At 40.5% G+C, this 24254-nt stretch overlaps 3 protein-coding genes across 3 annotated transcripts in view; all 3 read right to left on the reverse strand.

Annotated features, from left to right (window-relative positions):
• LOC145451515 (RNA-binding protein RO60-like) overlaps positions 1 to 24254 on the reverse strand; it is a 250536-nt gene that overhangs the window by 217313 nt on the left and 8969 nt on the right. The gene's annotated exons all lie outside the window — the stretch shown is intronic.
• The window catches only part of LOC145451528 (uncharacterized), a 207447-nt gene that overhangs the window by 174127 nt on the left and 9066 nt on the right, over positions 1 to 24254 (reverse strand). The gene's annotated exons all lie outside the window — the stretch shown is intronic.
• On the reverse strand, positions 1058 to 22962 carry LOC145451518 (somatostatin receptor type 2-like). Its single transcript, XM_080329731.1, has 10 exons — positions 19412 to 22962; positions 17495 to 17657; positions 14420 to 14591; positions 13522 to 13650; positions 11742 to 11884; positions 11392 to 11524; positions 10550 to 10618; positions 7565 to 7756; positions 6675 to 6755; positions 1058 to 2230 (listed from the first exon to the last, which is right to left on the reverse strand). Exons 1-10 carry the CDS (start codon positions 19656 to 19658, stop codon positions 2147 to 2149), a joined length of 1413 nt encoding a protein of 470 aa, XP_080185857.1. The 5' UTR covers positions 19659 to 22962; the 3' UTR covers positions 1058 to 2146.

A 24254-nucleotide genomic window follows, 5' to 3' on the forward strand; every position in this document is an offset into this window, starting at 1 on the left:
ATGCGATAAACTGAGCAGCGACCATCTGCTTTCAAGATAAGATAGAGAGTACCGTATACATGTGTCATGACTAGGGCGGTTTTTTGACCTAAAAATTCAAAACTTTGACTTTTTTTGACCTAAGCAAACTGAATTTTGACCAAATTTTGACCTAACGTATGCAAATTAGGTGTTTTCTCACATAAAGTTAAAATTGTACCATTTATCTTCATTTCTGGTTGGAACTGGCTGTCCTAACGAAGTAGTTTGGCCTGAAAAAACACTTTGGCTTAGAAACAGGCAACTTTTTACACGAAAAAAACAATATTTTAACAAAATCTGGCCCTATGAAGAATTCCAGTGTTTACAATACGCATTATGGTTTTGTAGTACGAGATATACTTTCCTACATTCTTGGGTAGAAAGTGCATGTCCTTACTAAGAAGCTTGACAAGGACGTTCAACAGCAGCAGTTGTTGGCTGACAACACTCAAGTTGTGCCAACACTGCTGGTGACACACCGTGTTGCTTCATTCTGGCAATGTTGTCTACATCACAATTTTTCATCATGCGCTTCTTAATATAAGAATGACGCAAGGCCCAAGAAGTCTCTCTTCAGTTAGAATATTGCGGTGCGTTGGCCATAACACCATGCCCACCTATTTGTTTTATTTGACCGTTTATGATTCACAATGAGCAGACAATCAGCCGTTTACAACGGTAGGCCTATAAAGTAGGCTACAAGCTGTAAAATATCAAATGATAAGTTCACCGACAGTGGAAAATCTACGTTACAAACGAAAAGCGGACGTCAAAAAAAATTTGACTTCATGAACAATTTTGACAAATTCTGACCTAACGCTACAATTTCGACAAAATTTTGACAAATTTTGACATGTCAAAAAAAAACCGCCCTATAGACTCATGACAGATGTAGTTGAATGCGTTTGCCATGATCAAGGTATGGCAGGAACATTTCGATAATAACGAAATCTAACTGCACTCGGCGCTTTCTCAATATTGAATCACTTCCACCGGAAATCTATAGCTATTACTTCTCACAATCACAACATCTATATACTATACGATTAAGATAATCTTTGTTAATAAAATGTGATCGCGGTACCATATTGCAATTTGTTAGTGAAAAGTACATAATATATTTATAGTATATAAAGTATACATATTTCTTTATCGGTTTGCACAGAGATTTTGTCTCGAAATCGGAAAGGTTACTTCACGCAGGCCGCGATATTTCAAGTGCAAAATGTAGACGAGTGATTCGATGGATCAATCCAACAGTCAATTTCGTTGTCAATCAGTAAAATCTACAATTCCAGGGGTTCGTAACGTTTACAAACACGCGGAACACTTAATATGCAAGCCTTTGCGGAAACTCAAATATTCGCCAAGTGAAAAGAAACAAAATCTACCAAATACACATGTAACTGAACATCAGAAGCATTACTATAGCCACATCAATAGAGTGCTAGATGAACAAAACCATAAAAATATAATTTTTGCACAAAATGACAACATAATAATGAATATTCATTGCAAATCATTAAGACTTATGCTGTTTCCTGTCAGACCTATCAGATACCAGTTCAGAAACGCGAGTCTTCGTCTTGAGGTGTCATCGCATTGTTTGGTCTAACCGCAACAGCGTGATACCACATGTTTAATTACAAATGTGCCCACACATATTAGACAAAATACATAAAATCTGTATTTCAGAAGGAATGGATTTTGATTTTGAACTGGAACCTCCCCTGAGTATACGCCGCTGTACATGACGTAACACCCCAACCGTCACAATTAGCCTACTCATCGTGCCAAGTTACCCGCAACCAATGAAGGTCAAGACTAGCGTATCATCACGAATCATATGTACGAGTTGAGTGTGTCTCTTGTCCTTCACGGGGCCCTACTGTTCCGTGGAAAATTGACTGAATATCACTATCACTGGTCCATCCCATACTTAATCATTGATCATGGCATTTAGAATGCGATCACAGCCGATTTGAATTTGAATACCGCGCTCACAAGGGGTAACTGTATACGCCACACGTTTTGCGTCACAAGGATCGCGGAATCCGCATCTCCGTACGCATTTTGTTCTGCAAGTTTTGAGGCTGCTGGTCGAGACATAGCACTTCGAGAGTGTTTACGTATTTAGTGTCGTTTCCTCTTTCGTAACCAAATTCACTTGCGCCAAAACCGTGTCATCAAGGTCTCTCGAATCTTCGCTCTGGAATGTTAAATGCTGAGATGAAGAAAATCTCCAACGTGCATAGCGATTGGATTTAGGAATATAGGCGTGATCCGCCGATAAAAACGCATTTATTAGAGAGAGAGAGAGTCTTTATTTTCATCCAACCAAAATACATAACACACGGCAGTGGTGGTGGTACAGAAAATATGCACGCACAGTATTCGGTATTAGATAGGAATGATCGATAAGACCGTGAAGGTCATCTAGTCTGATCACACCAGCACCAAACAGGTACACTTGACTCTAAACCAGTGATTCCCAAGTGCGGCCCCGAGGGCCGCATGCGGCCCCCAGAAAGCCTTCGTGCGGCCCCAAAAATATATCAAGAAATCGATTTATGACAAAAAATAAAATTTATATTTATAATATACTCTTGCTTGGCTTGGCCTCTGTAGTTTTTAATTATAGAATTGCAGGAAAGTTGTGAGTATAGACTGCTAACGTTACGTCACCGCTGTTTCAATGCAGTGCCCTAACTTTCCAGTTGAACGAGCAGTAGCTATAGATATAAATAGGTATTGATAACTTTCAAAACCGGAGGAAAATCCTGAAAAAATTATTTCCACTTCGTGGTCGCTTGACTAAAAAAGAAAAAGAGGCTCAACTCCCGGAAAATACAGTTTTTCCTTCACATTAACAGGTGGTTGACTGAGAAAAAATGGTCACCTTTCCGGTCCAGCTCCCGAAATAGCCACCGAAGCGTTCCTGCAGTGCTGACTTAATATCAGTCGAATTTGGCCCTATATGTAACCAAAATCCTCAATAAAGAAGACATAATCTCAAAAAAGAAGACATTTGGGTGTCCTCCGAGGACACTTTTAAAAAAATCAAAAAAGAGGACAAATCATCTTAAAAGAGGACGTATGGTAATCCTGTGATAACTAGATGTGCAACACATGACTCACGGTTGAATACGCCGAGATGCATACTGCTTACCCGGATTAAAGCAGCATGATTGGTAGTCTTATAGTAAGGGCCGTAACTGTCGCACCCTAAACCCCCCAATTGAAGGGGGCCGAGCTCGAAGGGGGCCCAAAATTATTTCGTGAATTAGCATAAATTATAGAGTAATTTTTGAAAATTTATGCGAATTTTTTGAAAGGTTTTCGCGCTGTGCGCGATTCCAATCGCTGCATATCTTGATTATTGGGTAGGCTACTCTTCCCCAAGAAAAATACGCAAGATTTATAGAAATGGGCATATCAGCATTGGCCATGACCGCACCACAACGCACCAAGACATATAAAGTTTTAGGCCACGTAACATGTGACTCCAAGAAGTGTGTCAGAACGATCGGCAGCGAGAAAGCCTTGGCCGTAAAGGAGTGCTTTTATGCTGACCAAAAACTTTGTTATATATACAAAATACATATAGGTTTAATTGTCAATATAGGCACCTAAATGACTGGCGCCTATATTGTCTTGGCAATCTGAACCTCACAAGACAAATACCATCCCGCAGGAAAGAAAATTATATGCCAGCGAAGAAATACTAATCTGAAATCGTGTGATCTTTCAGTTTAGTAGGTTTGGGCAATTCTACATTTTTTGATATAGCAAACGGGATGTCACGAAATAACATCATGTAAAGAAGTCATACCTAGGGTTTCGCCCGCCCGAAGATAGAATTTTACGCGGTCTGCAGTTTCAAAGACATCTCTTACTCAGCTCTACCGGTAAATCTGATTACGTGGGCAAAGAGGACAACCATGCAATTCCTGATCTTATTCACCGATTTTATCATGAATTATCGAAATATTCGCGCGTCGCGCTGTCTCACTAAACAGTACAACTTTAATTTCGCGGCAAAAGCGAACAACGTGATGCGGGGTCAGTTTATCATCCTATGGGAGCCCAGGGTCCTGACGAAGTGGTGTTACGTTCCTGCCAACGGGTATACCCCAGAGATGTTTAATTACTATTGAGGGGGCCTATACCTTCTCGAACACACCGCACTCAGCTCTACCGGTAAATCAGATTACGTGAACAGAGACAGGATGAAAATTTATAGCAATACATGCAATTCCCGATCATATTGACCGATTCAGTCATGAAAGTAAAGAAATTTCTCGCGCTTCGCGCGTTTAGGCGTGAAAAGCTGATTCACTCAACGGACACCCAATACAGCAGATAAGTAGCGGTAAACAGTGTACAGTTTTGAAATCTCGCCAGGGCAATAAAACTACTCCGAAATAGCCATGATGACTGTTTGGGTCCGTTTCATAGCCGTAGTATTCGTGCGGCCCCGACCGTACTCTGAAATTCTAAATTTGGCCCTCACACCGAAAAAGTTTGGGAACCACTGCTCTAAACAGTCTGACTGTAAAAAATGTTGCGGTAGTTAACAAAATAAAATAGAAGAAAAATTAAACAATGGTAGCAAATGATCAATGAAGCAATGTCTGGGCGAGATAGGGCAACAGTGTTAGTGTAACGACAAGAGGTGATCAAGTAGGGCTTTTTTGAATCTATTATAAGGCAATTCACGGATATGTAGGGGTAATGCATTCCAGATGATAGGTCCCAAATAGTCGATAGATCTCTTATTTAGGTTGCTATTGGGTGGGGGTAAGTAGATATTTCCGTTAGATGAGGATCTCATGTAATGGAAGTGGACATTTTGAGCAGGCATGAAAAAGTCATCAAACACAGGAGGCAAACTATTGGACAAATATTTGTGAATGACTTTTGATACTTCGAAGCGATATAGTTTGTCAACTTGCAAAATTCGGTGCTTACGGTAGTAAGGCGATAGTTTGGTGCGCAAAGGTACAGATGGGATCAGCCGTATTGCACGGTTTTGTAGGGTTCGAATTCTGCACAAAAATGTTGTGCATGCACTTCCCCATACTACGATTCCATATTGCAGATGAGAGTGGAAAAGAGAGAAATATATGGTTCGTGATATTGATCTGGGAACCAAAGATTGCAGACGGGTCATTATTCCCACACACCGAGCTAGTTTCGATATTGTGCATTCAGTATTATTAAATTCATATTATTAAAGCAATGCGACAAAGAATCAGCTGATAGGTCTCGGCAATTGGACATAATGCCACGACGTGCAATTGCCGAGACACTGCATAGACCGAGACGCTTAGTGCTCAGTGCTTAGTGCTTAGTGCTCAGTGCTCACCACAAGATCAACCTTTACGGGGAGATAGTATTTCTGCTAGTACAGTAGTCTCGTTATACCAGTGGTTCTCAAACTGGGGGGCGTGAAAGCATCTGGAGGGGGGCGCTAAGCCGCAGGTAACTGAAACTTGTTTCTGCGCTCCGAGCGATTTACCTACAGCTCATGGTGTTTACTATCTCTATTGTCCTAATTTCATATCTAAGAATTCTCTCATCAATAGCCATAACCTTCAATGCCACTACACTATCCGTTGGGCTTGCTAGCATTATGATATCTCTCTCTAATATTTTGTGATATCACAATAAGGGGGGGGGGGGAGGTAAATTTGTCACTATCAAAAAGGGGGGCGTGTCTTGAAACGTTTGAGAACCACTGCGCTAGACCCAATATCAATTCGTTAGTTGCTGAAAAGCGTTGTCAGGTTATCGTGTGCAGCTCATATTTCAAAATAATAATAAATTTATGATCATGATATTTTTTGTGTAATTTGTATTCCTTTAATAAAATATTACTTCTTTCGTTGGAAACTTGCCCGTCGCCCATGTTAGAGAGCACAACGCTGTACTGACGTAAGTAAGTAAAAAATGGGTTGCTATAAGTGTGGTGTATTTAGTCTCGATATTGCATTTTTGCTGCCCGCGGCCTCTATATAAAATTTTGAAAAAATGGCCCGCGACCCGTTTTGAGTTGGCGAGACCTGGTCTAAATAAGGCGATAAGCACTACATTGTTTCACTTTTAACAATTATTAATAATAATGATAACAAAAATAATGCATTCTTGCCAACGCCTATGGTTGCTGAATCAATTGTCGAAATTGAATAGATCCAACCGATGAGAAGGTTGCCCACAGGGTATATTCCATTCAAGACATAGAATAGGGCGTAGGCCTAGTATATTTTATCCTTGATGTTTTTTGCGGCATACACACCGACTCATGATATACGTACACAACACACGCATATGCATTACGCATACCAAGAGTGCATATGCCGCTGGACAAGGAAGGTACAGATATAGTTTGTAATGGTCTCTCTCTAAGTCTTGCACCACCCCTCCAGGCTATCCCGTTAATGTTGAGCGCCAAGCGGGGAACTCAAGGTCACCAGTGTTACAAATCCGATCTTTGGTTCGACCCGCCCGGGGACAGAATTCACGACCTACCCGCCAATAATCCGTACGCTCCGCACTGATCCTTACACATACACTTATACTTACACGCTTACACTATCTTGTCGGTAACTTAGGTCGAAACTTGACATCAAGTAAGCCTAATGTAGACTCACCTCCTCAGTATTTATAGTTCCTTTCGACGACAGTCGCTTCAATCGACTACTTGGCCAGCCCCTTGATTTCTGGATCCGATGCTGAAATTGTAATCAAGTGTTTTGATAAACATTAATATGAAACTGGATGTCAGTGACATGCTTTCTAAGCGACAAAGACCCGGGTGCAATCATTCTGGTAATGGATCCGAATTGAGTCATAATTGTTATAATGAGAGTCTAGTATTGAGTCGAGAGGTCATATTTTTCGAGAACTGAAATACTATATGGACATTGCTAGTAAGAGGTATACTATTAATGAGATTTTTTGTTTTGATACTTTCATCCCGCTGTGGAAGTCTTGAAATCTAGACCTATTCCCACAATAGGGATGAACACAATGATTCGAATACTCGAATACGAATCAAGCAATAATTCTAATGATTCGAGTAGCATAGTGAGTGATGATTCTTTCGAGCACTGCAATTATGCGCTCCGAGCCGCTAACAGCGACTTTATAACTTATATCGATGTAATGATATTCATTCAATAGTATTTTACACGATGGAAGATTTTAAACCTCGATTGGACGTATCGCAGCGTATACCAACCATACAGTATAAAGTTATATGCATTTTAGTAAAAATTACATTTATGCAGGTTGGTGTTGCAGCTGTGGATTATACCACTTCGCTATATCGCCACCTCTCGCTCGGTGTCGGTATAGAACAGGCATTCTATTCTTTGTGGTCGTGTAAGAGACTTTGAACTTTACACAACTTTTACACTCGATGCAGGATCAAATCTCTCTTAGCACCCGATTTCACCCATCCTAGTCGTGACGGGGCAAGCACTACCCAGCATCAAATCGGCGATCAAAGCGCGTATAGGCTAATCCTCGACTCCCCTACCTTGAAGTTATAGAGAAAGAACGAATTCAAAATCGGATTGAGAGCGCTGTTGAAGAACGCCAAGCAGAACGTCACGTCGCGGATTACGTGGCACGTCAACTCTCTCTTCATTTCCACTCCCCGAATTTGAATAAGGTGGAATATGTGATACGGTAGCCAGCAAATTACAAAGGCCGCGATCAGGCACGGGACCTGAAACCAGAGTTAGAATTAGAATTAATGAATTCGCAAAAACTTTCTAATTGAAGTAAATTCAATTTCAGTTCATATCATATCAAATCATAGCATAAGCACGAAAATGGCAAATGTCTGTACAACAAGCTTGGCTTCGCACTATGCAGCTTAGCACTTTCTGGAAAACCAAAAACTAAATTAGACTTCAAATGAGACCGTAGAAAGGGTTCACGAATTAGACTAGAATTGGATTATCGGTATTTCTCTCTAATTAAACAACTAGTTAATTAAACAACTCCTTTAAAATGGAATTATTCAGTCACCTTGTCTCCCATTATTACTGATCCGCTTGTCTGACACCAAATTTGTCTTTTGTTAGTATTTTATTATTATGCTGAGCTGAATTGATTGATCCCAACCAATTGCATCCAAATTTATGACACAATATCTGTATTTGTTAATGCAGGGCGTGATCAGACCAGTTGACCCTACCCAGAGTCATATCAGTCACACCCTGTCCTATACCGTTAAGTTCATTTATTGTTGTTTCATGTGCCAATGTTGTTTTCTTTACGGTTGAACAAATCAATAAATCTCTCTCTCTCTCTCTCAGTATCCATATAGTTGACGAGGTCTGCTTCAAACGAATTATTTCTAACAGATAATCGCTGCGCGGGGGTTGTTGTTTGTAGTACTCATTGTGTTTGTCGACTACAATGGCCATTTACCCCAGGCTGATATTCCTTATTTTTGATTCCGTAACTGTCGACATGTAGCACCAACCACTTCTAGGCTTTTGCAATACACCGCTTACGCGGATCAGATGGCGAGGAGGAGCCTAGATAAACCTCCAACACTTAGGTAGGAATTCTGGAGTAGACCGCGGTCGGACTCGAACCCGCAACCCATTGGTGTTGTAGCTGTGTATTATACTACAATACGCTATCTCGCCACTATCTCGGGTCTTGTATAGTCAGAGGCCGTCAGTGACGAAGTATTTTTCGAATTGCATCAAGTAGATGTTGGCTACTCGCACTGCTTGCTCACTACTTCTACTTCTACTTGATAGTTTTCAGTTTTATGCAACAAAGTAGGCCAGGGGTCGCGAACTCAAAGCGGGTCGCGGGGCACTTTTTAAATTTTGTTGATGCCGGGGGCCGTATGAATTCACTATCAAGATAACATATAGTCAGCACAGTTTGACAACCACAGTTTTAAAACCGTACGTTAGTGCAACACTGTGTTCTCTACATGGTTGTAACGACTCGACTCGACTCACGATTTTTGGAGGCTCGACTTGATTCGAGTCATATTTCTTCAAATGCGTAAAATGACTCGACTCGAGTCAATTTGTGTATTGACCCGACTTGCACTCGAGTCATTGTGTATGACTCGAACCAAGTCAGATGACTCGAGACTATAGGTCGGCCAAGTCAGACATTTTGTTGTAACTTAAAGAATAGTAACTTCACCACATTATTGTTATTCCGTCTATTAGCCCTGATACTTGGAAAATAATGCCAGAAACTGTTAGGTCTGAAGAAAATGACGATATCATGGATGCGAGTCACTCTATATAAGTCGAGCATAGTTGAAAAAGTGGATTGAGCCCGATGGATTTAAAAACTAAACCGTGAACACAATGACTTGGACTCGACCCGCTACTCACAGACTTGAACTGGACTCGGTGGTGAATTGAAAACGACTCGACTTGACTAGAGTAAAACCTATAAAAGTAAGATTGACTTGTGACTCGGAACCTTGCAACTTGGTTTCAACCCTGGTTCTCTAACATGGGCAACGGGCATAGTTACCACAAAAGAAATAATATTATATTAAAGAAATGCAAAGAAATGGGATTGACCATAGAAACGATGTTACTTGCTGGAAAATTATCTCCTCGTAAAGCTTGATATTGTGGGGATGACCCAAATCGTTTGCTATGCGTCTCGATCTTGGCAGCGTCTGGGCCATTGCACGTCAACGCAATATGTCCATGTCCAATTATCCATTCATATCAGCTAATTATCCCTCCATGGATTCCTATTACCATCGCCGAAGCCGTATCAGGAATAGTGATGTTGGGCACAGGAGAATAATATATTAGTTTGAAAGACAACTATATGTTTTAAAACTGAAATTAATTTTAGCATTCCAAAATGCCTTAGCGTTCTGCCGAAATCTCAAATTACATCGCGGGCTGCAAAATATGAGCTCGCGGACCGCGTGTTTGTGAATAGAATATTTGCTTTTTACATGCTTGTAAATCATTACTTATACTTGCGTGATACCGACGGTGACTAAGTTGACTACCTCTAGTTATTTTGCGTTAATTGCGAAAACGCATCTTACAATCCCGGTAGTAGGGTTTGGGATAGGGTTAACAGCTAGAAGTATTGCGAGCCCTCGACCCAATATACTCTTTGAAACTACTTACTTGTCAGCCTTTCATATTTTCATTTTCCACTTCTACATAGAGTAGTTCGACATGTCTTTGGATTTGCTATATCGTTTTACAATTGAGTACAGATTTGTGCTTGAACAGGAGGTACAGAACTTCAATAAACAATTAAAATGAACCCGAATATATTCGGGTGACACTCGTCATGGGTAATCGTCATCAACTAGTAGAGAATTGAAAAGAACATTGTATACAATAATGTTTGTTCTCGCGTTTATTTCAATATTACTATACTATTCAATTGTTGATTTGTAGTCCTACTTAAGTATCAGCGCTGACTACATTGACCACCTCTTAATAGGGTGGATAGGACAGCACGTTAATTTTCAGCAGACTACACTCAAACTCACCATTACGTTCAGTAACATCTTGGCTCTCCCGTTGGTATATTTTCTGCTTGTGTTGGAGGCGTTCATCCACTGAAACCAACATATCGTTGTTACAGCCGGGCACAGTGATTCGAGTATGAATTCTTATGATTCGAGTCGAGTAATGACAGACGATACTTTCGGGTACTGGAATTCTACGCTCTTTGCCAGATATGAGTTAATTTATCGACGAGAATTATTGATTCGTTATTTTATACTGTGGAAGCCTCGAAACCTGATTGGTCGTATTACATAGGGTCACCACGTGGAGGTTGGTTGCATTGTTAGCACGTGGAGGACGTCTAAATGTCCTATTTTTGGGGGAAGGTATCCTATTTTTCTCGAAAAAGTGTTAAAATGCGTTCGAAAACTGGACTACGATGCAGAGAACGCGAGAGTTGACAAGACAATCAATGACAAATACGGAGCGGCGGGTATTTCGGGAGCAGAAATCGGAACGATGATTTCTTTTAGTCAACACCTCTGAAATGCGGGTCATTCGGGAGTCGAGTCAGAAAGCGAAACCGCGATCCGCCCACATTGCTGTCACAAAGCGGAATGAAATAGGGACGGTCGAAACAATACCAAATTATTTTTAATGTGGTGTGGAACAGACATTGTATACTTTTTTCATGGCCGGATAAAAGGTTCGTATCTGAACCTTCCACGTCATTCTACGGTGACGATGTTGTAATGAGTATACTCGATACTCGAATAGGCCTACACGGCTTGAAGACTAATACTGGACTCAAAATCCTGTTACTCAGGTACTCAATTTCGTCTAGGCCTATTTGTTATGTATACTTGAGCGAGAAGTGCTGTACCTTGTTATTATGAGTTCCGTTACTCGAAGCTGTCTCGTTTGACATTGTCGAGTTAGTTCGCTGGCGACCAGAGAAAGGCATCATCATGATACGCACGTAACTGAAGGTGATGAGAAAAAACGGCGCCACAAATCTGCAAACACACACGCTTCGAATTACTTGAAGAGTTTCTTAGAGGTACAGAAATAAAATATACAATTGAACAATATATTCATATTGAAATAAACCCGAGGATTAACCCCTGACGAGTGACGTAAATTATATGGTGTATTTCAATAAGAAGATATCATTCAATTGTAGACTTTAGTTCTATGTGCTGCGTTATCAAACAGTGCACCAGACGCGCTTACCCTATCACAAAGTTCCAAATCAGCCACGCGTGCAGGCTGCGGATTTCGACGTGCTTGCAGGGAAAGGCCGACTCGCCTGGAGTCCAGCTTTCGTCCACGGGACTTCCGTAATCTCCAATGTCAACGGATTCGAGCGAATAGTCCTGCGTGCGAAGCAGGATATGGGATATCAGATTAGAACCCCAAAGCCGAAGAACGCTTACCTCAAGAAGCCTATTAGAACCCTAACATGCTAACGTGTAGCCATGTAGCATGCTAAAATCTGAGGACAACTATAGACAGGACAGGACAACTAAAAAATGTACAGCTTTTCCATATTAGATTCGAATTAGAATTATAGCTAGACAGTTTCTTTTCAAATCATATTAGAATTAGAATGACTGAATTCACAAAAACTTGGACATTGAATAAAATTCGGAATAAAAAAAAGTTTAGAATTTAAATTTTAATTATACAACTACGATTATTTATAATTGTCAAATTCTGGCTGAAGTGTCGCATACTTAATTTCCACGGGCCGCTCTATTAATACTACCCATATGCCAAGTTGGGTGTCTGATTGTGAGACTATTCCGTCTATTCGACTCCCGTCCATACCTGATCTATGAATCGCAACCTTGCGATGCTTTGAATTTGAAGTGATGAGTATTGTTATGCATTTGGAATGACCTTATTTTATTCGTTTGATGATCAATATTCCATGATGCTGCGTTTTTTCTTTGTTTTTCATCCCACATTCGTATTTTTGTTATAGGTAATCTAAGTTTTGTGAGTAGCGACTTCTGTAGTAATAAACATAGCCTGGGTGGCTCGGCTTTATGGAGTCTGTTATACCGAGCCCCTGGTCTGCACCAGTGGTTCTCAACCTTTTCGACCTCTCGGGCCGGTAAAACATTCAATACGAGAAATGCGTCCAACTCAAATTGACACTAGATATTTATACGCGGTTATGTTGAAATTTCCGCTAGGCGAAGCTCGCAAAGTATACTGCTAAATACCACTACCTTGATGGTGATTGCTCCGTTTCGTTTCCTGTTTACTACAGAGCCTGTATTATACTGCCGCTTAACTGCGCCGTCCAAGTGTAGCGATGTTTGTTCGAAATTCTCCGTATAGTTTCCCTCGTAACATATCCGAAACGAATTGTAGGCTAAACAATTTCGCGCAACACTTGCATCATTTTGACGTATGACAAAAGAAGACCATGAACTCTCTATTACGACACCAATGCACGAAAATAAGCTTCAAATTGGTGATTCAATTTAGAATTTGACGTTTTATTGATTTAATTAGTTGACAGGCTTGCAACTTGTAGCACTTTTGACCTGAGATATAAAATTGTAATACATTTGGCGGACAGGGAGGAAACTTGCCACGGACAAGCGGTTGAGAACCACCGGTCCATACCACTGGCTATCTGTACATCACATCTAACCGAATTGCGTTTTTGTTAGAAATGTTGTTGATTTGCACGGTTGGCGAATAAAGATAATATCTTTCCCTCTCTCTTGTTATAAGGATGATGATAATGACTAGAAAAGTGCTGAGAGACCCAAAAATTTTCGAAATTGTTTAGGTAGCAGCGCGGAATTTAGGTTTTAAATCCCACAATATTCAATGTTGGGTCATGTGTCATGTCATATTTTGATCTCAAGTTGTTGCTTAAACACGGGTTAGGAACACTTTATCTCAGAAGCAAGAAAAAGCCTTGTAAGCTAAATCCAAGTAGCGTAGGCCTACACCACTGACTTTTTTTGATTACGATTGTTCTCTGACTCACGTCTTCTCGATTCGCTGCTTCGTAGGACCCAGGATCGTATTTAATTTCATCCGGGATATCAATGTAGTTCTCGATGCATTCGATGTCGTCCATGACTTCTAACAAGTGGTTCACGTTTCCAACGAAGTTCTGAAGTATAAAAAACAGAGGTCATGTCTGAGGCTGGGCATAATCGAGTGACTGAGCGATTCTACTCCGAATCAATAAGTAGCTAAGTCGCTTTGTGTCGAATCGAACATTCGAGTTCGAGTATCACCCATTATGATGCGTTAACAGTATGAAGGATGCGGAAAATTCATATATGTACGTGACCACGAATAGTATAATGCCGGTTCTACCTTATTTGGTATATTGTGACGGAATAAGTGATTCATTGCACTACGCGACTATAGATAACTAACCTTCGTAGGTTAGTTATCTATAACGCGACAATGCTGTTGGACGGTTGGTTGCATTTCCGCCATATTGCATACCTTTATACATGTTGTGGATGGTACAATACGACTAATCGAGGTTTACAGCATTCCGCGTTGGAAAATAGTATCGAAAGTATAATTCTACACGAAAAATCAACTCTCAGTAGCAAGGAGTATGTAATATCAGTACTCGAATGAAGCATCTTTCACTAATCCACTCGAATCATGGGAATCAACACCCGATTTAGACTCTAGTACTCAAATCATTGTGCTTAGCCGTATGGTGGATTGCACAGATGCCGATCGAAAAGCAATCTCCGATCGCCTTAATCGGTATTAATTTAATCCGCGATCAAGGTCACCTGGCGAGTGGCGATCACGGATTGATCGGCATCTGTGCAATTCACTGCTCACTCCCCCTAGTCAGATTTTCTTACAGTGCATTTGGTTTGAAGCTCGGCACCAATGTAGATTTCGCTCACCTGGCCGTGTGGGAACATGATGCTGCAATATCCGTCGCTGTCGACCCCGGCGTATACCAGCAGCGGGATCACAGCGACCAGGGCAAGAAGCCACAGACATACCGACGCGATATACAAGCTCCGCCGCGCCGTCTTGCGGTCGACATATCCGGGACGACTAACCACGTAATATCTAAAAGCATCAAACGCGATTTATACTACAGTACGGACTACACACTGTTTGTAAATCCAGGAGGGAAAAGTAGATGCATGCATCAGATTTCCTCCATAGCGTATATCAGCTAACCGAAACTTTCAGGAAACAAGAATTTCAATAAGGTGGCACTGGCAGACGTAGTAACAAACTACCACTACACCATTACGATATATCTCCATAACAATCAGCGTAGTTGACTCATGTTTAACCATTGGAAAAGTGTGAAGGCCCAATTCGGTTCCGGAAAGTGGCGATTACCTGATTAACACCATACGCTAATGTGGAAATCGGAAAAATACACGGTTTCTGTTTACAGCAGGGATGTCAAACTCAACCTGTGTCGCGGGCCGGATTCAAACCTTCAGATCGCGTGCACCCGTGCAGACTAAATTAATGAATTTACTAACGGTCGCATCGCATCTCCGTCGTCAAAGTATCTGATGGTTTTGTAGACTTGACTAAAAAAAAAGTCGTCACTTTCGTTCGACTCCGGAATGACCTGCCCGAACTTCCGCATTACTTATTTCCCGTTATTTATGTCGATTTTCAGTTGAACCTGTCCATTATCCTAGCTTTAAAAGATGTAAAGGAGGACAAAGTGCCAAAAAGGAGGCCATTTAGGCGTCATCGGAGGAGTTTTCTAAAAAACTGAAAACGGAGGACAAATCCTCCTAAAGGAGGACGTATTTTGGTAACCCGGGTCTTTGGGGATTGTTTATTGGAAGTATTTCTCACTATAAAATCTTAATGTTTTTATAATTATGCTGAATAATAAGTATTTTTGAATCTACTCATAATTGGGTCGCGGGCCAGATGGAATCGTTTTTTGGGCCGGATGTTTGACAACGCTGGCTTACAGCGTTGAGAGATTTGCCATGATGGATCTATTTTCGTAATCCTAATCCTAATCAGAGTTCTATTATTTCCATCCGCTCGAGACCAACACCTACAATGAGCAATGTGATACACAAGACGCGCTGTGATGTAATGAACACATAGATGGATGTCGAAACGACCCAATACGGCCCATCATATAGGCTTTTTACGTTCCCAGAGGATCGATGAGCCAGTTTCGGTGGTTCACTGACGGTCAAGACCAGGGATGAGCAACCTGCGGCCGCATGCAGCCGTAGAAGGAAATTAGTGCAGCCGTAGAAGGAAATTAGTGCAGCCGCGGACAAGTAATTCACGTATAGCCGACCGTCGACATGAAAATTAATTCACGAATTGAATCGCGATTTTTTGAGAGATTATTTAATCTTTGAGAAATTTACTTGATCTTGAAATTTTCTTCGCGGTGCGCACGATTCAATGCGACTTCATTTTCGATTTTGATATAGTAGCGCCATTTGCAATCTTAGCCCCAGAGTACAGCGAACAGCGAACAGCAGAGGAAAACGATGCAACCCATATAGAAATATCAACTTGGAATCGTGTTCTCCTCACGAAAGAAATTTGTTTCTGGTACGTTTGGGAGATTCCAACATATCACCACTATAACGACAATCCTGATGGGAGGTCAAGAAATAACAGCACGCAACAAAGTGACTAATAACAATTGGCCCACCCGAATATGCATCATTATTTATAACTTTCCCTAAATTTTCGAAAACACTCCCTCCGTCAATTCAACCGGTGAATCTGATCACATGAGCGGAGAAAGGATAAATATTTGATAGTAATACGTGAAACCACCAATATTAATGACGAAATTCATGCGTGAATCTGAAAAATTGCTGGTTTTAATGCCCGATGTAACATTGTTCTTTCGGCTGTTTTTCGTTTTCGTTCATCCTTTTCCTAGTGTGTTTAGGCTACTTAATCATGTCTTGTTCTTCCTCGCATCGCTACCTGAAGCACAGGCGCTAATCGGTATAAGTCGTCAAATAATCCATATGTGCATTGCGTGTTGTAATCCTGCTTAGTGTCGACTCCATAACGCGACCCGGATAAAGTCCACGTCATGCAGTTGACAGATTAGCAGAATGACAGACGTATACGCCTACCATATATGTTCTCTTTTAGGCAGTTTCGTCTTGTTTTATCAGGAAAAGCGAAAGACCCTCCAAAAACGCCTAAATGTCCTCTTTTTTCGGATTTAGAGTTAGTCGCTTATACTGTCCACAAGACTTTTGGGCGAGACGTATTTATTTCCAAAAATTATCGTAGCCAAGAAACATGCGGAATTGCTGGTTTAAAAAGGCTCTTCAACAAATTGCCATACCAGCTCTTCCTTTGTGGTTGTTATTGCAAACATTGATCGACGCCCTCTTTAACTTCTGGGCCATTTTACATGCGGGAATTCATAATGGTTTTTCTGGCGCAACTTCGAACTTTACAGACACAGTAATTGAATCAGTTTCGAGCATCTTGACGGTTGTATATAATTCCAATAATATTTCGTGTAAACAATTTCACGAACTCGTTAGAAAAGATCATTCCTTATTCGCAAAAGCAGAGGGAACCGCAGAGTATTCATGGATGAATCTGAAAATAAATTTGTTTTTGTGTATGTTTTTGTAGATTTTTGCTTTACTTTGGTTCTGTCACTTTTGCCTGCGACTACCAAGGAAAGTTAAAACCTCATCAAGCTAAAACGTAACAGATCTACTAAGAGCTTCTATCTATGAGGTTCAGAACTGCAATATCCAATTAAATAGTATATTCATATTGAAATATAACCCGACTATTTCCGGCTGACTCACCTCTGACGAGTGTCAGCGGAAATATTCGGGTTCATTTCAATATGAATTGAATATAACTATTCAATTCTACTTTTGTTTTACTTTTCGGCAAAAATATCCTCGGTTTTGGCGCTGAAAATATGGTAGGCCTAATTTATGTTCTGCTTTCGTGCGTAATATCGTTAAATGAATCACCTGTCGACCGCCATCGCCGTGATAAAGAACACAGATCCGTAGTAGTTCAAAAACTTGACGCCCTCCTCGAATTTGCACATCGCGTCGCCGAATTTCCAGCGGTCTTCGAGACGATGGGACATCGAGAACGGGAGGGTTAGCAGGAAAAGGGTGTCCGCGACAACTGTAAAGTAAGATCGACTGGGACTATATTACATAGGTTTTCAACCTTATTTTAGCGCGGATGCCTGAATTTATTGGGTGTGGCGTGGACTCCAGGGTTGTAATGACTAGAGTCGCAATTTTTGGGTGATCGGACTTGACCCGGACCATTTAAAAAATATTTTGCACCTCGACTTGAGATAATTTGTGTATTGACTCGACTTGTATACTCGAGTCATTGCGCGTGACCCGATCAAGTCATATGACTCGAGACCCGGACGGCCGAGATGGCTTTTATCGTAACTTCGAAGAATAATAAGCTACCACATCATTATTATTGCGTCTATCAGTACTGATATTTCTGAAATAGGGTCACAAATTGTTTAAAAAAAAAGGTATAAAATTGAATAGTATATTATTATTGAAATGAAACCGAATATCTTCGGCTGACACTCGTCAAGGGTAATCGTCAGCAACTAGTAGAGAATAAGAAAGAACATTGTATATCAACAATCGTATCACAAAATATGACGTCAATACCAATATCTTTTTTCTGCTATAACCAGGTTGAGGAAGTCAACCGAGCTATCATCTATTCTAGCTGCAACTGATATTTTATTACAATGTTAAAATATACAATTTGATAATATATTCATGACGTAAATATATTTTTAAAATGCAAATCAAAGTTCTGGACCCTGGAAAGTCTCATCAGATGCTAGAATAACGAAGAAAAAACAATAACGTGGAACTTGATATATCGCACGCACCTACATAAAGAGAATACGATTATTTGGAAAAGTGAAGCTATATAGAATTCATCAGCGCTAATTTCGCTTTCAGTAGGTCTTCGAGTGTATGCCATAGTGTAGGTCATCGAGTGTATGCCATAGTTTTATTAATCTTGAAATCAACATAACGACATTTCTGATTTTCGTTGGCTTTTCAAAGACCCCTTACAGCTATCTACACCAATTTAAGAAACCATAGTGGGATTAGTTGAAAATACTTAACCCCGGTAGGTGTTAAAATCATCGCGGCAATTACGCGCCGACAGAAAACACAAACTCGAATTTTCCAGGAATTACTACGAATAATCTATAATGGGCGACGCAGGGATTCTTTTACCGAGCAAATGGATGGCGTTATCGCCAATCTTTATCTTGTTCAAGGTTTATCTTTATCCATCAGCAATTAGTTTTGCGGAACGAATTGGCAAAAGCTTTTCTGCCCGTGAGTGATGATTTCTAGTCCGCACACCGATTCGAGCTACGTCTAGATGGCTTACAACGGTATTTCCCATTAGCGCATTACAGGTGATCTTGTGTCGGATATGGGTCTAAATATGCGTCTAAATATACCCACAATACAGTAAAATTACATATTAAAATACGATTTAAATAAATCAAAAGACTACACGTTGTAAAGTACACCTGTGCCATATATAGCGCACGCATATACGCAAATCAGAGTTAATTGTCATAAGCATGAGAATAACAAATGTCTGTACAGCAAGATTAGGTCGTTTCGCATTTTTCAGTTCTACTGTAGCAGTTGAAGCAAAACCAGAAATGGGATAGAATTGAAATTAGTCCACAGACACATTATCTGTCAATCACATTGCGTAACTTTATCAATTACATTCGCGCAAAGTAATTGATTATGACTGTTCCGTATCGCAAACGGTTGCCAAATATCTCCTACGTTGCCGCATTGAAGTATTGCATTGATATGTGCAATGACTTTTCTTGCAGAATAAAATCAAATATATCTCACCCAAATTCAATACAAGAATGGTCGAGGGGGCCTTGAAAGTAGCGCCTTTCTTCCCGCCGGTAAACAGCAGAAACAGGACCAGCGCATTGGCGAACAATCCCACCGCGCATATCATTCCGTAAGCTACAGATATTCCAGTTTGGTCGTACTCGCTGGTCTTCAGCAATTCTTCTAAATACTCGCGCGGTATACGAGTGCAATTCTCGCCGAGATCTGCCGCCACGTCGCTGACGTCGAAGTCGGCCATTTTCACGCAAAATTCTAAGCGAACTGCTGGAAGTGAATGCTGAAATTTACTATTCCTCAGACCGCAATGACTTTTCCACCTACTCAAGGCAACATATTATATAGTAGACTGTATATCATGACATTTTACAATCGCAACATAACACTGCAAATTAAAACATGAGGTCATTGCACGTTTCGGCATATCATCGGAGTGATATACTACCATACTTTGATCATAATTGTATATAGCTGGGCTACCCAACTGCCGGACCGTTGCCGTTTCGAATCCGAACCTTTACTGTCGTGTAGTTATAGTTTTTTTAAACAAAATTCGGAAAGTATCAGTGGGAATTCTTAATATGTTCGGGTCTCCTTATAGCTCCGATGAACGTTATAAAGAGTAGAATTATAGCATCTGTAAAACCAATGAAAACCTTCACCCCTGTTTACAACTCTCTCTCTCTCTCACGCCCCTTTAGGACCAAGATTTAAAGAGCTAACATGAAATAACATATGATAATTCTCTCACTTGGTGTGGCCAACAAACAATAATATATTTCCCTCATCGATTCTGCTAATGTCGCTTTACCGGATTTAGTATTACATTGGTACGACTGCAAATTATTTCGTATGTGTTTTTACGACCGTAATCAAATTTTAAACTTTTGTGACTACACCTGTTCTGAAAATAGTTTCAGTATCACTGTTGCAGAGACTGAACCAAATTATTTATAATATATGCTGACAGTTCTATGAGATAATATATGTCCACCGCAAATTCTCTCGGTGTAAAAGCCGCAGACGGGCAGCGCGATTACAACATTTCACGCATGCGTTCGTAAGTATCTTCCTTGAGAAGATCGTGTAAAGTTGTCGTGTTCGGCGTTATGATTAAGTTTTGGCATGATGTGCAAATTAACATAGGAATAAACGAATTCTGAGAAATCCCGCCGAAGAAGTTTCGAAATGATAAACTCCTGCACTCGAAAATTTGTTTATCTTGAATGGAGCGAAAGTTTAATTCAGAAAAATCGGTAGATGCTTAATTACAGTGTATCCATGCCATCATTGATTCTGGTAGGTGTTATTTAGAGAATACTGATAATTGTACATAAAATATCAAGTAAAAACCTAATAGGTAAAGAGCGATAACCCTAACTCATCTGAATCGAGTAATAGTTCTAATGCTTCGAGTTGAATAGTGAAAGATGCGTTTTCGAGGAGGCTCCTTATCGTTCAGAGTTCATATATACACAAGAATTATAGTTTCGATACTATTTATATTCGATACATAATAACAAAAATTTGATTAGCCTGACCGCGAAATTTAGGATTTTGATGACTAAATATCAGTTCCGACGCATTGGTGTACCAATACCATAACCACCTATACCATACAGTACAATATTTCGCCTATTAGCCGAAATCTTCGATATTTATAAGTCCAAGCTACGAGTAATCTTGTCCCTGACAGATGAGCCCAGCGGTATGCAGAGACGGCCCGTAATATATGCAAGTAACATAACTATTGACTATTCATTCATTAACTTTGCTCATTCAATATTGCCGAGTCTTCGTATCATAATTGTTATTGATTTTGATGCGTATTATTAGAAGTATTGTTTTCACCGTTACCGAATCCGGATCGCTTCTATCTAAAGACATTAAGAGATCATCAACATTCAAGTGGCCCGCGCAACGGTTTGTAAATCTCATGTGGCCCTTTGGCCGAAAAGGTTGGCCACCCCCGATCTAAACTTTCCACATCGTTCATACTGTTGTGACGTCGTAATAGGTGACACAGTTGAATACTCGACATTTTCAGCACACCATATATCAGTTTGAGAAAGATCACTCTTGACTTTCATAAGAGATTCGTTCGACCACTGTGACTCGTCCGCGTATAATCCCAAGTTCAAATATTCTGTTTCCCGTCAGTTGCAATTACCGCCGCGTCCGCGCGGATTACCCACATCTGTTATAATACATCAATCCGATGTTGATATAAACACACTTGTTGACAATGTTGCAGATGAAAATACACGCTGCGTGTCGCAAAGCCCGATCGAAAGAGGATTACAGCGTCCACTGTCACATTACGAGAACGATGTGGACACTCGCGAAGTAATAATTATCGGGTTGCGAAATTCCTGTCGTACACACAAAGCAGCATCCATTGTAAGTCCGCACTGAAGACTGAGTTGAACACTGCCAAGGTATAAGTGTGCAGGAGTGCCGGATTAATTGTCGGAGTACCGCCGATGTCAAAGCAAATGGGTATATCTGCGACACCGCAACAGTCGTTTATAACCTTTTCTAATCCGCAGAACACTTACGCTAATCTGGAAGTCTTCGCGAAAACACAAATTTTCTTTGAGTCATGAAGCAACACTCCACTAACTACTCATCCAATACATTACGATAGATCACTGATGCACAATATGATAATTTGAGCTCAACTCTTTCTTGTGTCATATCATATTAACGCAGTGGGGTATAGGAGCAGCCGCTGCCGCCCCTGGCTTCTGTCGAAAATGCCGCCCAAAGTAGACTGCAGAACATTTTGAAATAGTTTCAAGTTCAAGCAACCTTTTCAATAAAAATAATTACAAATAATGTGCCACGTCTCAGAAGTTCGATATTGCTTGAGGAAAAAGCCTCACTGTATCAGCGTTATGCAAAAAAATGAAAGGCAAATAATAGAGAACAAATTTATTAGGCAATTCAATAGCCGCCTCAAAATTGAACTTTTCGAGCTTTCGCCGAAGCTAAATCAGCGATATCTTCGAAATTAAATTTTTGAACGTAGTCTCTTTCTATAGAAAGAATCGATAGAGCTGATAACCGATCATCATTCATGGTAGAACGTAAATACGACTTTATCATTTTGAGATTTGAGAAACTCCTCTCACAGCTCGCATTTGAAACACCAATGGTAAGATATAGCTTCAGACACAAGCATCAATATGGTGTCGAATCAAGTAGGTGTGATTTAGCTAACCGTGAAAGATCAAACGCTATTACATTACGATCAAACGTGGTTTCACTGCTTCGCACCAGACCCTTATATCTGCCAATTTCTACAGATAACTCAACAAATTCCACCTTTTAAAACGTTGGTCGTGAATGGTCATCTCCCCATGCTGTGTGCACTGTGCGGTCTCAGTTTGCCGCCCCCTTGCAGCCTACCGCCCCTGGCGCAGAGCCAGAACTGCCAAGTGGCTGCTACGCCACTGCATTAACATGATTAGTTATTGACACATTAATACAAAAGTCTACCACTATACAAATCTAGCTACAAGATGAATTTAGCACAACAAAGTGTTAAAAGGAGGAAATCATCGAAATATAATTTTCACACAAAACGAAAACATTACAATGAATATTTATTGACAATCCGTGAGATTTCTGCAGTTCCCTTTCAGATGTTAGTTCGGAAAGTGCGGCCGAAACACAACAGCGTGGCAAATATCCCTATCAAATATGCTGGGCCTGATTTGTGGAACAGTATCTCGCCGGCCATATCCCACAGTCTGTCCGCATTCAAGTCGACAAACCAGTAATTTTTACTGAATAAATGCTAGTCAGCCCTCTAGTTTACCGAACCACGACCTGGCATATCGATCTCACATTCGTCACATGCCACCTCATTTTATCGCTTGTCCTTTCCTGTTATCGTCTTTTACATTCGGCGTGCATGCCTCCTCTTCACATCGCCAAGGCAAGGGACGGGAAACATACGGCGCGCGTCGTGATTTTGAGCGGCCCGCAGACGTAAAGTTTTTGGTCTTACATGATAATATGGCCCGCGGTCACAGACTTCCGCTATTCTCCTCTACTTGCTTACTATACGTCAAATTATAGTGACTGTAGATCATTCTTTCTCTTTTTCCGGACACAAATAATAATAATAATAATAAGAAAACGAACAAGTAAAAATTCTGTGGGATGTACCAGTTATAACTGACCGCGAAATCAGGAGCAACCGCCCGGATATAATCGTCAAACTAAAAAAGAAAAGAGAATGCTTATTCATTGAACTGGCTGTCCCAGCTGATCACAACCTACTGCAAAAAGAATCAGAAAAATACTCCAAATACGCAGATCTCAAAATGGAATGTGAGAAAATGTGGCGATGCAAAATAAACATTGTACCGATAGTCATTGGTGCTACAGGGGTCGTGAGCAAAAAACTCATGAGGCATATCCAACAAATTCCGGGTAACGTTCGATTCGATATGATCCAGAAAATCACATTATTGGGCACTGTGCACATTCTTCGGGAGGCCTTGAATGCACCACTGGACTAAAATTACACTTGTGAATCACAGCATAATTTCTGTAATTTCGATTCTTCATCTTCAATCATCTCTACCTCTGCTCTGTAACCCTTGCCAATTCTTCATCTGCTGCAATTCTGTAATCTGACTTCTCCGTGTATTGCATAGGAATAACAATTTGAATGTATTACAGAAATTTTAAAAATGTACTCCAATCTCGCCATTTTCCTTTGGGGGCAGGTTGCTCCCCGGATTATGTGTGTATCTACCAGTTTTACTGTGAATAAAGAATTTAATAATAATAATTGTTAGTTAGTATTTAGTCATCTGTTATT

The sequence above is a fragment of the Botryllus schlosseri genome, chromosome 12 (genome assembly GCF_051294905.1).
Source record: "Botryllus schlosseri isolate E-star chromosome 12, Bs_hap1, whole genome shotgun sequence".
Classification (NCBI taxonomy): domain Eukaryota; kingdom Metazoa; phylum Chordata; class Ascidiacea; order Stolidobranchia; family Styelidae; genus Botryllus; species Botryllus schlosseri.